At 39.3% G+C, this 12,785-nt stretch overlaps 1 protein-coding gene across 1 annotated transcript; it reads right to left on the minus strand.

Annotated features, from left to right (window-relative positions):
* Positions 1–2,912: 2,912 nt before the first annotated feature.
* LOC114572841 (aminoacyl tRNA synthase complex-interacting multifunctional protein 1) lies at positions 2,913–11,928 on the minus strand. The gene is made up of 4 exons (XM_028604628.1): positions 11,508–11,928; positions 8,591–8,799; positions 6,129–6,297; positions 2,913–3,495 (listed from the first exon to the last, which is right to left on the minus strand). Exons 1-4 carry the CDS (start codon positions 11,878–11,880, stop codon positions 3,329–3,331), a joined length of 918 nt encoding a protein of 305 aa, XP_028460429.1. The 5' UTR covers positions 11,881–11,928; the 3' UTR covers positions 2,913–3,328.
* Positions 11,929–12,785: the final 857 nt, after the last annotated feature.

Consider the following 12,785-nt stretch of genomic DNA (forward strand, 5'->3'; position numbering starts at 1 on the left):
AAGGAAGTGATAATATGAACAATTAGGAACAAGTAAACATATCCATGACAAATAAATACCACACAAACACATTCATGACACAGCTGTAAAGAGAGTGTTTTGTTGGGTTTGCTGCACTTTGTGGCCTTTCAAAAACCAGATGCAGGAGCAGGACTTTATTTATGGGTTGACTGAGCTCAACCGAAAGTGGCTTCAGGTAGATGTTTACAAACTTTCCCCTTGGTAAACCACACGGAGTCAACAGGCTGCAGCACACTTGCAGGGCTACTCCTCCACACCAGTTTGTCGTTGCAGATGCGGAGACAGAAATCAGTGTGGTAAACCTTTTCAGTACCTCCACTAAGATTGTAAGAGGAGATTGTAATCGGGGTGGGTGGGGGCTGAAATGACATTAATATCAACACTCCATGGCCTTTTAATATTAAAGTGGATGTATTAGTGTCAGCCTGTAGCATGAGTCCCCACACGCTGAAGAGTGAGATGAAAAAACCCTTGGTCTGTCTTTCTGGTCTACTTTCTTACAAAAACAACTTTAGTTACGTTACAACAATTTACAAAGCTACAGTGCCTAAGGGAATACTGAATAATGATCAGTAGTGATTTTTTTTTGGTCTGTGTGTGTGTGTGTGCCTCCCCCCTTTGGCGGAGTCTCGCTCACTCTCTCTAGTCTGTCAGAGGGAGAGCAGGAGATGGTTTGTGAAGTTTAACGTTGGTAGTCACCAGAGAAGAAGAATAAATTGGTAATTTCATGCGCAGATTAGAACCCAAATTGAAACGTGAGCAACTAAAATTGCTGAATGCTAGAACATTGTGCTAAATTGGTCGTTATCACTGTGACTTATAAAGTGTCAGGTTTAGTACCATCACAGTGTTAATAGTGTCAAAAAACGTTGACGTTGTTGTTCAGTAGCTAGCTCAGAGATTATTGGCTAATGAAATTACTGATTTAGCAGGGGGGGGTTAACACTTTTGCAAGGCACTGTATCCGTGTCACATTCTCATTAGGGGCTGAGCCCCCCCTTAAGGATTGATCTTTGAATCGCCCCTGCTTCCACTACTCTCAATGTCTTTGTTGTGCTGGCTGGCAGCAGACAGTGCTGAGCATGTATCTGCCTCTGCCTGAGATCGTGGCAAGCTCGCCTTTGTTTGTTGTTGTCCTCTGCTGCTGTGGAGCAGCGTTGCACATTTCTGTTTGTTTTGCTAATAAATTGTACTAATTTTGTTACAAGCGCCTCCCATCTTTCAGTTATTTTTAAATTTTTACATTTACTCTGATTTATATGGTCGTAACAAGGGTAAATACCATTAAGAATTTAACCATTAAGACTGATCCATCCTCCTTTTTTAAGACATCAAGATGGGGTTTCTTCTGGCATCTGGGAAGTAAGTTTTATAGCTACCTTCTCTATCTTATGAAATGGTTATAAAATAAACATTTTGTGTATGCAAAGGTTGATAGCATTCCCTCTGTGTCCCTGTTCTGTCAAACAACTACCAGCAACAACGTGCCTGGGACAATCTGTTCCACTTCTTGGTTCCTGAATCACATCCCCATTATTTACATGCAATTTTTCAGTTCTTCCTTTAAGATAAGGGAAGAAGAACTCTACGTGTTTGAGTTTGGACTAAAGGGAAAAACAAAAATAAAGATGGCTTGTTTTAGAACCAAGACATGTTGGTTTATTTTTTTTCCCTTGAAATGATAAATAGGCTTATCATGCATGGAAGCTGAGACACAAACATGTTACATGAAGCAGGACATGTACAATCTAAGGTTTAACTGAGCTGTTACAATATCTAAAGAGCAGAGTAACAATCTGCAGTAGCAGGATGGATAAAAAACATCTTTGTTGAAGAAATTGTAAGTAACAAACATCTGCATTTACATTCAATCAATGATTCAGAACGGTTAGTTTTTAGTTCCATATGATTCCTGGTAAAACTACAGATAAACACAATGATCTAGATCTCAGACTAAATATTGCAATATGTAAGATACACCATTCAAATAAAACTTCCCACAGGCTATTTATGCTGATGCACAACACTCATTTCCATAATTTGTCATCATCAGACTTAAACTGAAGGAGCTCAAAGAACTGACCTTATGCAGTTACTTAAGAACATTTAATTAAACTAGCACATTTTTAAGGAATTCCCTTACTCATTGCCAATTCATTTTCATACTATCATAAGAAAGTAAAACTGTTCAGTGTTCCCTTTGTCAAAAGGGATTTCTGCACGGTTGAGTTTCATCCACTGTTCACTAGAAATGACAACTGTGGGTTCTTGGGAAAACATTTGATATTTTATGAAATATTCCCCAACCAAAAGGGATTATTTGTAAAGCTTCCATTTTCTTTTCACTTTGCTGGTTATGACTGTGTGCTGTATGTACGTATATCTCACCATACACATTAGAGTGGTGATCAGGCCGCATTTTTCTGTCCGAGACCGGCCCGCGTCTGACAGAGCAGTAGCCTAACCGAACCCGACCCGAGCCAGATAGGCATTAAGATATTTATGTCCGAGCCTGAAACTGTTAAAATCGCTTCGGGGCAACAAGCACACGTTAATAAGCTGTTAAAATTTTCAATGTGTTAACGTTTCCTGATTGCTTCTTTTCCGAGCTTGGTCAGAAAACCAGGGGAGACTCGTTAGCCTACTTCCAGGGCCGACGTTATAAAATCAATAACGTCAAGGTTAAAATCCCGTTTCTGGTGAGCAAATGAATGAACTTGGCTTTCAGTCTGGTGTTTATTTCGGACACCGCACACACTGGGTACAAAACTTAAACTTATTCCACCAACTCTGCGCTGGTCGCATCTACACGTCTGCTTCCTCTTTCTCTATCTCTCTTCTGCCCACTTTACACACAGACACACCTCTCTCAAAAGGAGCTGCAGCACCATTTTACAACCAATGCCTTATAACGCTGATGTGACCGAGCCCGACCCGAACCTCATTTCTAAATATCTGTCCGAACCCAGCCCGGCCGATCCCGTCGGGCTCGGGTCAGGTATCACCACTCTAATACACATAGGCTACTGTACATCATTACGGGCACTGAAGTGCCCTCCTTTGGCCAAATACAGAACTTCAGATTTTCGTAATAAAATCGTAACAGTAATGTCCATGTCCATCCAACAGAGGGCAACATACTCTTCACTCTTACAGGACAAAAGTAAGTGAACCCTCAATAATAACAACTGTTGGACATTCCAAAACTAAGGGCATTCATATGCTGCTACAACAGCCTCCACTCTTCTTGAAAGGCTCATCTCAACATTCTGGCTGCAGGGATTTGCACTGAGCCAGTCCTGTTAGTTTATTTGATTTCACTGTTACTCATGGTTTGGGCTTTGCACACTCCCTTGCCGGCAACTTCAAAGGCTGCTCCCTTATAGGTTGCAACACACTGGCCGTCTGTGCGTAGGTCCGGCTGAATCTGCTCCCACACCTTCTTTTTGGGGTCCAGCACTTTGTCCGGTTCACCTGCAATCAAGAAGTTTGATACATTAGAAGAACCTACTTTGTTCTCTACTCATTCATCACAACCGCAGTATTTATCCAGGACTGACACTGTACACGTGCTTGCATAAAACAACTCAAAACAGCAAAACCATGGACAGTAATATGCAGCCTCCAATCTCCTGGGAAGACTTTCCACAAGAATTTGGAAACTAGCTGCAAGTATTTGCTCCCATTCAACCACAAGAGATGAGTTGATTCTTAATGGCCCTCACTTTGTGGACATGTTGAAACAGAAAAGAGCATTTTCCAAACTTCCCACTGCTCTGTAAAATATCACCATGGTGGTTGTTTTTTGCAGCAAGAGGGTTCAACAAAAAAACATCTTTCATTTCCTAAAGATAGATATTTTGTGAACATTTATGTTATCATAATGTTCCTAGTGTCTGTCTGGTTGGAAATGGTTGTTACATTTAAAAAGGTGCGATATGTAATATATTTACTGTATTAAATCCAAAATTTATCACAATATGTCATCAGATAGTAAGGAAACATGTAGGGCTGCAGCTATCGATTATTTTAGTAATAGAGTAGTCTACCGATTATTCCATCGATTAATCGAGTAAGAAATACTTTTGTTTTATTGAAGAGCAATAATATACAATAGTTTGGTTTAATTTTCGGAAAAAGCAACATTTGTATTGCTTACATTGCTGACAATATCATCTCTCAAAAAACTAAACACATTAAGTGCCATATTACATTGTTTTTAAAGAAACATTTTCTGAAATGCAAGAACAACCTCAAACTAAGGCATACATTAAACATACATAAACATTAACTTAAATTGTGCAACTTAACTTTCAGAACTATAAGTTTCAACCTGAGACTGATCTGTATTATAAGTATATATATAAGTTATACTTAACCTATTTTCATTTATATATTTGATTTAGGGCTGGGCGATAAAACGATAACGATATGTATCGCGATAGACACGTAATCAATATCAATAGAAAATGCGGTCGATAAAATGTTCGATAACTTGTTTTTCTTCATCAGAAGAAACCAGAGATTGTGAAGCAAGTTTGGTTGCATGAACAAAGGCACTCGCTCTCTGGTAACCTAGCAACGTAGGGAGTGACACTCTAACAGCCAATCATGTAACAGTATCAAGTTTGGTTGCGCCACATCACTGTCTCGTGTTCTTCAATAACAGAACCGGCGTGGAGTGATAAGTGGAAAGTGAGTGCCGCAGCGAGTGAGGAAATTGTTGATAAAACAAAGTCAGTATGGCAGGTTTTGGGGATTTTATAAGTCTGACCGTAGACAGACCAATGTCGTCAGACCGTCGTCCCCACCAACACTGGTAATACCACAAACTAGTTTTACCACCTTAGCCGCGCTCACACTTTGGAGCACAGCCGTATTCGCCATCAACGTCCAACAACATCTGCAACTGCTACACGGCACAAGCAGCAGACCGCCATGGAGAGGTACTCTGCATCAGCGCCTTACTAAACACTACAAAGAAATAACAGAGGCAGACATGTCTGTTCAGAAGCCAGGTTACCAACCTAGCACTTAACCTGCAGAAAATAGTTTCTCAGGTTTCTTATATTTAACATTTTGCACTATTTTATTACACTTTATGAAGCATTTCTTACTTATTCTTTAAGTTTGCACCTTAATGTTAAGAGATAATTGTTAAGTGTTTATTTTGATTTTAGACCTATGTTTACATTTTAATTATTTGAGTGTTTTCCATGGTTGTGTTGACATTCCTGCTTTATAACTGAGGGGATTATAATCAGAGGAAGGTTAAGTTTAAAATAAAAATGTTTAAATTTAATATATATTTTTCTCCTGGTCCTTATTTTAAATAGGTCATAAAAAATATCAATAATTATCGATATCGACCAATATGAAACACTTATATCGCGATACAGTTTTCAGCTATATCGCCCAGCCCTAATTTGATTACAATGCTGCACAGCTCTCTTACACTTATGCTAGTAGATTGTTGATCAGCTGTTTCTCCATGAAGAGAGAGAGTGAGAGAAAATGGTGCCCAACAATCAGCTGTTTTTCCAAAGGGATAGTCAACAAGTCGGGCCACGGCTGTTTACAACCACCTTGACAAACCTATGATAGCAACAGCAAGTTTGACTTCCTCATAATGGAAACACAATGCAATGTCAGTCGGGTAGAGAGGACCGTGAGTTTGCAGTGCGTTTAGCGATTGTTGCCGTAATTTTAAGTAGAGAAAGTGTGTCTGTCATTTGGGTAGAACGGACGGCAAGGTAGTGGCGTTTCAGCGGTTGTTGCCGTAATTTTAAGACGAGATAGGGTGGTTGTCAGTTGGGTAAAGAGCTCCGCGTCACGTGCTTTTATGACTGTCAACATAGCCAGCATCTAACGTTAGCTGCTGCGCTGTGGAGTAACGTCTGGCTACGTGAGACTAGTGTCTAGCAACATTGTTGGATGCTGCGTTCTCAACCTGGCAACCTCCGTAAACTTCGAGTCTGAAAGGGGGCTGGGGGAGACGACTCTCCAGTATTTTGAATTTGGACTGCAGTAACTATTTTAAACGGTAGCTGTCAGTATTACATATTGCACCTTTAAGTTTTATGCGAAGGACTAATCTGTAATAGTACCTGGGAAGCCCTGGAAAATAACTCTGTCCCCTGGTGCTGCTCCACTTGGTGGTTCAAGGATTTCAACCTTATCTGGTGAGCTAGCACACATAACCATAGCCTGGGACACCACTCCTCTCGTCTTGGCTGGCTTCAGGTTACACAACAGGACTGCCATGCGGTTCTCTATCTGCATGAGGGATAGAAGATTAAATATGCATTTCAGCCCATATTGCCATGACAATATAAAACAAAAACATGTTCTAGCGATTTACATATTAAAAAAAACAACAACTCCAAATGATATTCATACAATTATGCCAATTCTACATAATTGTGTCCGAAGGGATTATGTGTGTGTGTTTGTGTATCTCGTTCTGAAATTAAAGGAAGCAAATTTTGTGGCTCTGTGGCTTACCAAAAATAAAAAAAGAGCAGAGGCAGCCTTTGCCAAAACCCGAGAAGAAGAGAAATTCTGTATTTTATGAAAAGATGTATGCCACATCTTAGAAAATAATAATAATAATTTTAAGAGCCATTTATCCATTTGTTTGCCTTTGTGTTTATTTTAGTGCAATACACCATTTTGTACACTGGATGGCAGTTGCCTATAATGTAGTCTTGCATTGCCAGACTTATCTCCACAACGCTGTAGAGCAGAGGTCTTCAACAGGGGTTCCGTGACCTCTAGTGGGTCCTCAGAGTTAGTGCAGGGGGGCTGCCAAATTATGTTTGATATTTTTTGAATATGTCTGAAAATATAAATGAATATGAATTCAACATTTGAATAGCAAAGATAGATTGGCATATTTGTGAGAAAAAAAACACGTTGAAGATAAGCTTACTATAGGTAAGGTAGCCATACAGTTAACCTTAAGGATTCACTGTCCCTTCAAAATGTATATTTAACATTAAAACACTAATAATAATATCCATTCATTTTCATCCCTCTGGCCCAGTTTAATATGCAACTCAATTGTATAAAATATTTAGTAAGGGGTCCTTGGCCTGAAAAACGTTGAAGATCCCTGCTGTAGAGTAAGCTCTGGCTACACCACACGTACAAAACGCTCTGGGTTGTTTGCATTTCTTTAAACCAATCAAAATTGTTTGATTGTGCAGCGACGGTTTATCTGCAAAATAGTCTCGGGAAGGAACTTGTTTTGGTGGAACATTTGCATGCCGCAAAGAAAATGCCACATACAATATTAAATGAAGATAACTGCTCACACAATACAGTGATATGAACTATTTAAATTAGCTGGATACTAGGGCTGGGAAAAAAATCGATTTGATTTAAAAATCCAGTTGGTAGGTCAAATCGATTCATATTTTCAAAAAATCGATTTTTTAAGATTTTTTTTAATCCAAATACAGTATAAATAATTTGGATGTTTAACAATCTTTGTTGCACACTGCACAGTGACTTTTCACTTAGAGAAAGGGTTTGCCTTTGCAATTTTGTTTATGTTGATGCACTTTAATTAAATACAATAAATATATATTTTTAAAGTATATTTACAGTTCACAGTTGTTTTGTTTTAAATGGAAAATCAAATCGTAAATCGAGTTTTTTATAAAAAAAAAAAAATCGCAGATTGTATGCTGTAAAAACAAAAAAAGGCCCACACCATGTAAAACAGCACCAGACCAAAAGTACACAAAAGTATGTGGACTGATAAACCAGTGTGCTTGTCATTGAAGTTTGGTCAGAAAGCACTTGCTATTAGCTGTGCTATAATTACCATTACTGGAGCACCATCAACAGTTTAAGAAGCTAATCTAACATTTTGTCTCTTTGTGCAAGGAAAGGTTGCCTCTTACAGATATTTTTCATACAGTTTTTGGCAAAGGCAGACCGTGTTTTAGATACATGACCTTAGAAGGCTAACGTTTTGATTTAAATGATTTAAAGTATGCATCCACATACTTTTGGTTTGGGGCTTTTTAGGTTTGGGGGTAGGCAATACAGGGAAATATTACTGCTACACCACAATGATATTTCAGACAATAGTGTGCATCCAACTTTGAGGCAACAATTTAGGGAAGGCTCTTTCCTGTTTCAAAATGACAATTCCCTGTAGAGCCTGCCTGTACAGAGCCCATCGTACCCCTTTGGGATGCACTGGAACGCAGACTGCGAGCCAGACCTTATCATCCCAAATCAGTGCCTGACCTCACTAATGATCTTGTGTCTTGATGGGAAATTCTAGTAAGTGAACAAATTCAACAATATACAAAGTTCTGTGATCTAACGTCTGGTAATTATAAAAGCTGAAACGATTAATCAATTAGTTGACATTTAACTGCAAAATTATTATCCATTTATTGTTGCGTTTCACCAGCTTCTTAAAAATGAGTATTTTCAGCTTTTTCTGTTTTATAGGATTGTAAATGTAATAACTTTGGGTTTTTGGTTGCATCTAAAAATCATTCAAGGAATTCCTTAACACACAAATTATTGTATAAAAGCAATTCTATACCCGGTCCGAAGGTATGTGTTTAGCTAGCTCGCTGACCACCGTCCTGGGAGAAGCCTCTCCAACATCAACCTGCTCCACATACAGACCGTCGGTCTCTGGAGGCTGCAGAGTTGTGATTATACGTCCAACACGCAGGTCCAGACGAGACACGTCCACCTTTGCTTCATCTTGGCTTGGAGCTGCCCGCTTCTTCTCTGCTTTCTCCCCTCCTGGCATCAAAGAAAGATGAGTTCAGTTATAATAACCATGCACACAAACTCACAGTGGATGTAGCCCTAAAATCTCCTATCAATGGATGTTACTTCACACCTAATGTGCTCTATGTGAGTGGAAATCTGATATGATAATGTGCTAATGTTTTCTGCCAACTGGTAACTCATATTAGAAATAATATTTGACAAAAACTTGATAGTATGCTGCAGATTTCAATATGCTTGCAAATTTGTGTCAACAGTTTGGGAAAGACCCTTTCCTTTTTTTTTTTCAACATAACAATTCCCCCCACCATACACAAAGCCAATTCCACAAAGAAATGTTTTTCTCAGTTTGTTGTGGAAGAATTTGACTGAACTGCACGGAGCACCGACCTTTGGCTAACACATTTGGGATGAACTGGAATGCAGACTGTGAGCCAGACCTTATCGCCCAAAATGAGTGCCTGACTTTACTAATGCTTATGTGGCTGGATAAGAGAAAATCCTGTGGAAAGCCTTTAAAAAGGAGAGAAGAGGCAGCATCTAAATGCCCATAGTTTTTGGAGTGAGACCAAGTTTTCTGAAGGACATACACTACCGGTCAAAGAAATTTCCATTCCACTCCATTACAGACAGAATACCAGCTGAGATAAATTGCATTGTTTTTTTAACCAGGGCAGCAGTTTTCAGATTACATTATGTGCTTACATAATTGTAAAAGGGTTCTTGAATGTTTTCTCAGTTAGCCTTTTAAAATGATATCAGATTAGTAAACAGAATGTGCCTTTGGAACATTGGATGAATGGTGATAATGGGCAATGTAGATATTGCATTAAAGATCATCAGCCACTTCTTTCTACAACAGTCGAGAACCCTTTTGCAATTATGTAAGCACATAATGTAATCTGAAAACTGCCGCCCTGGTTAAAAAAAACAATGCAACTGATCTCAGTTGGTATTCTGTCTGTAATGGAGTGGAATGGAAATTTCTAAGTGACCCCAAACTTTTGATCGGTAGTGTATAGTGGAAACTAAAGAGTGAAAGAAATGTTGTGTAATGTCTTTTTTCTAGATTCCCTCTTTTCTCCCACTACAGCCCATTGTGTAGATTCAACTACAGACAATTTGCTGGTGGTGCCCCAACTAATGAAGCTCAGTATTTATGCTGGAATTTAAGAAATGTGCGCACGTTGCTCATCAAAACCTCTTATACATTTCTAATCAAAACATTTTACATCCCTTGGGACATGAAACACACACACGCACATCCACAATGAGATGGTTCTGTGCAGAAAAAGCTTAGCAGAAGTCTGTTCCTCCTTGGGATAGTGTTTCCCATGCATTGTCCTCTGTGGCTGGGTTTAGGACATATAGGTGTTAAAGAGTAGGGTTGCTGAAATTAATCATTGCATTGCGATGCAGATGTGGATGATTCTAATACGATGCAGTGACAGACCATAATCGATTATTGCCTACTGATGGAACTTGTTCATTTTTTTGTTTGCTGCTTTTATTTTTTATTTTTTGCCTTCTGTCTGATGTGTTCAGACTCGGCTACAGTCAGGAAGTGCCTTTTTCTAGAGCAGATGAAATAAAAATGGGAGTTCATGTATGTATGTATATATATATATTTCAAGCAGTCAGAATTTCTTGATGAAAACAATGTATGGCAATATATAATACATTTGAGGAGGTGGCGCATAGTGATGCATCGTGATATCCATAGACCGTATAAAACAGATGATATCGCATCGTATCGAATCGTTGACAGGATAATCGTAATCAAATTGAATTGTGACACCAACGGAGATTCACACCCCTATTAAAAAGATGATTGGTTTGGGGTTAGGGCTCAGACTTGGTCCAGGTTGAGGTGAGGGAACACAAATCAACAGGGAAGCAGACTATGGCACAACACAAGCAATGAATTTTCACAAATGACAAACAGGTCTTGATTACCGACCAGACAGAGTGGGAAACTGCCCCAAAAGTCCCAAGTTCACTGCATATCATGGTTTTTTGGTAATTTAATAACTAGACATTAGTTAAGCGATTAGCACCACTTAAGTACAATATTAACAAAGACTAGATTACATTGCCTTGTAGAGAGGCCCTGTGACAATATATTTTTTACATAGATCTTCTCAGAACCCATATTTAGACTGGTTGTTTTGTCGATCACAAGCCCCCAAAACCCAAAGATATTCTGTTTATCATCATATAAGACAAAGATTCTCACATTTGAGAAGGTAATACCAGCAAATGTTTGGCATTTTACTGGGAAACTGGTTTTTAAACCGATCTTTAAATAAAGTTGTGTTTATTATTACCACAAACTAACAGAGAAACTTTTGGCCCAGTAAGTGGGCGGCTATATAGCACATTTCAAACACAATTCAAAGTGCTTTACATAGGCAAAGAATAGCATTAGAATGACATTTAAAAAAAAAAATAATAATAAAAAGAAAAAAGATAAAAAGGTCCATGACATATTTTGATTTTTTTTCTTGTGGCTGAATAAGAGCAAATGTCTGCAGCCAGGTCTCAAAATCCTGTAGAAAGCCTTTTATAAGAGCAACTGCAGGATGAGAGCAGGGGTGTCAATATGAATGCCCACACAATCGCATAATGATATAGATGTAATGTTGCCAACAGCATGTGGACACAAACACATAGCTAACTTGTATCCTGTGATTGTTGAACGTTTCCTTTCCTGAACTCACCTTTAGGCTTGTTGTACGTGGACACTCGGCCACGGAAGCCCATCTCATGCAGCTCCCGGCGGACAGTCCTGGGGCTCACGTTGGCCCCAGAGGCGGTCTGAAACTCTGCAGTAAGAGCTTCCACCGAGGGCGAACAGTTTTCCAGCGCGACTTTCTCCAGCACTTGACGGTCCTCCTCTTTGAGCTTGTGGGGTCGGCCGCTCCGCGGCAGAGCCGTCGTTATCCCTCCACGTTTCCACTTTAAAATGACATTGCTGACGGTGGACCGCGGCAGGTTTAACAGAGCGGAAATCTCACGGTTCGACTTCTTGCATAAGTGACACCCAACGACGGTCCCCCGCTGGAAGTCACTGAGCTCCTCACTGCGACCCATTCTGCCGCAAATGTCTGGCTTGTCACAACCTGGTCACAACCTCCTCCTCCTCGTTTTCATTTTTCTTCTTCTAATGTTTTAGGTAGGCTACTTTAAATGGTGCTGGGCTTATTATTGCCCTCCACAGGATAAAAAACGCATTACATCGATCAAGATGAGTACAGAAATAAGTACAGGTTAAAAAGAGAAAGTAAAAAATAAATAATAAGATACTTATAAATAAAAAAATAAGAATATAAATAAAAAAATAGAAAGAACAATTTATGTCGAAATTACAAGACAAAGAGTGACAGTGGTGTGATTAGAAACAGCTTGGAGAACAGAAGTCAGCAAGGTATAGTAGGCTATATGTAATCAGCGTACACCAGAATATATTATAATTACGTAAGTTAGGTTACTTAGTGTTTGTCTGTATTAATATAGAAATAGTATATATATTTTATAAATGTTATTCCTAGATTTTGACTTGTGTACTATTTCATTTTTACTTGCATGATTTTCTTTTTATACATATTGTATGAGCATTGTTGGAGATAGCCTGAAAACAAAGAATTTAATTGCCAACATCTGGAAATATAACAAATGTAGAACTTTGAACAGAATATAGTATAGGATTTAAAACGTGAAATGTAGTACTATTTGTAACATAATATATAATTAACACATCCATCCATCCATCTTCGTCCGGTTATCCGGTGTCGGGTCGCGGGGGGAGCAGCTCCAGCAGGGGACCCCAAACTTCCCTTTCCCGAGCAACATCAACCAGCTCCGACTGGGGGATCCCGAGGCGTTCCCAGGCTAGGTTGGAGACATTATCCCTCCACCTAGTCCTGGGTCTTCCCCGAGGCCTCCTGCCAGCTGGACGTGCCTGGAACACCTCCCTAGGGAGGCGCCCAGGGGGCATC

This window comes from Perca flavescens, chromosome 2 (genome assembly GCF_004354835.1).
Source record: "Perca flavescens isolate YP-PL-M2 chromosome 2, PFLA_1.0, whole genome shotgun sequence".
NCBI classification, from domain to species: Eukaryota; Metazoa; Chordata; class Actinopteri; order Perciformes; family Percidae; genus Perca; species Perca flavescens.

Coding starts and splice junctions, on each gene's coding strand:
- LOC114572841 (XM_028604628.1), bottom strand. CDS start 11,880: ATGGGTCGCAGTGAGGAGCTCAGTGACTTCCAGCGGGGGACCGTCGTT. Junction 8,800..11,507: donor CACGTACAACAAGCCTAAAG/GTGAGTTCAGGA, acceptor CTTTGATGCCAG/GAGGGGAGAAAGCAGAGAAG. Junction 6,298..8,590: donor AACACATACCTTCGGACCGG/GTATAGAATTGC, acceptor TCCCTCATGCAG/ATAGAGAACCGCATGGCAGT.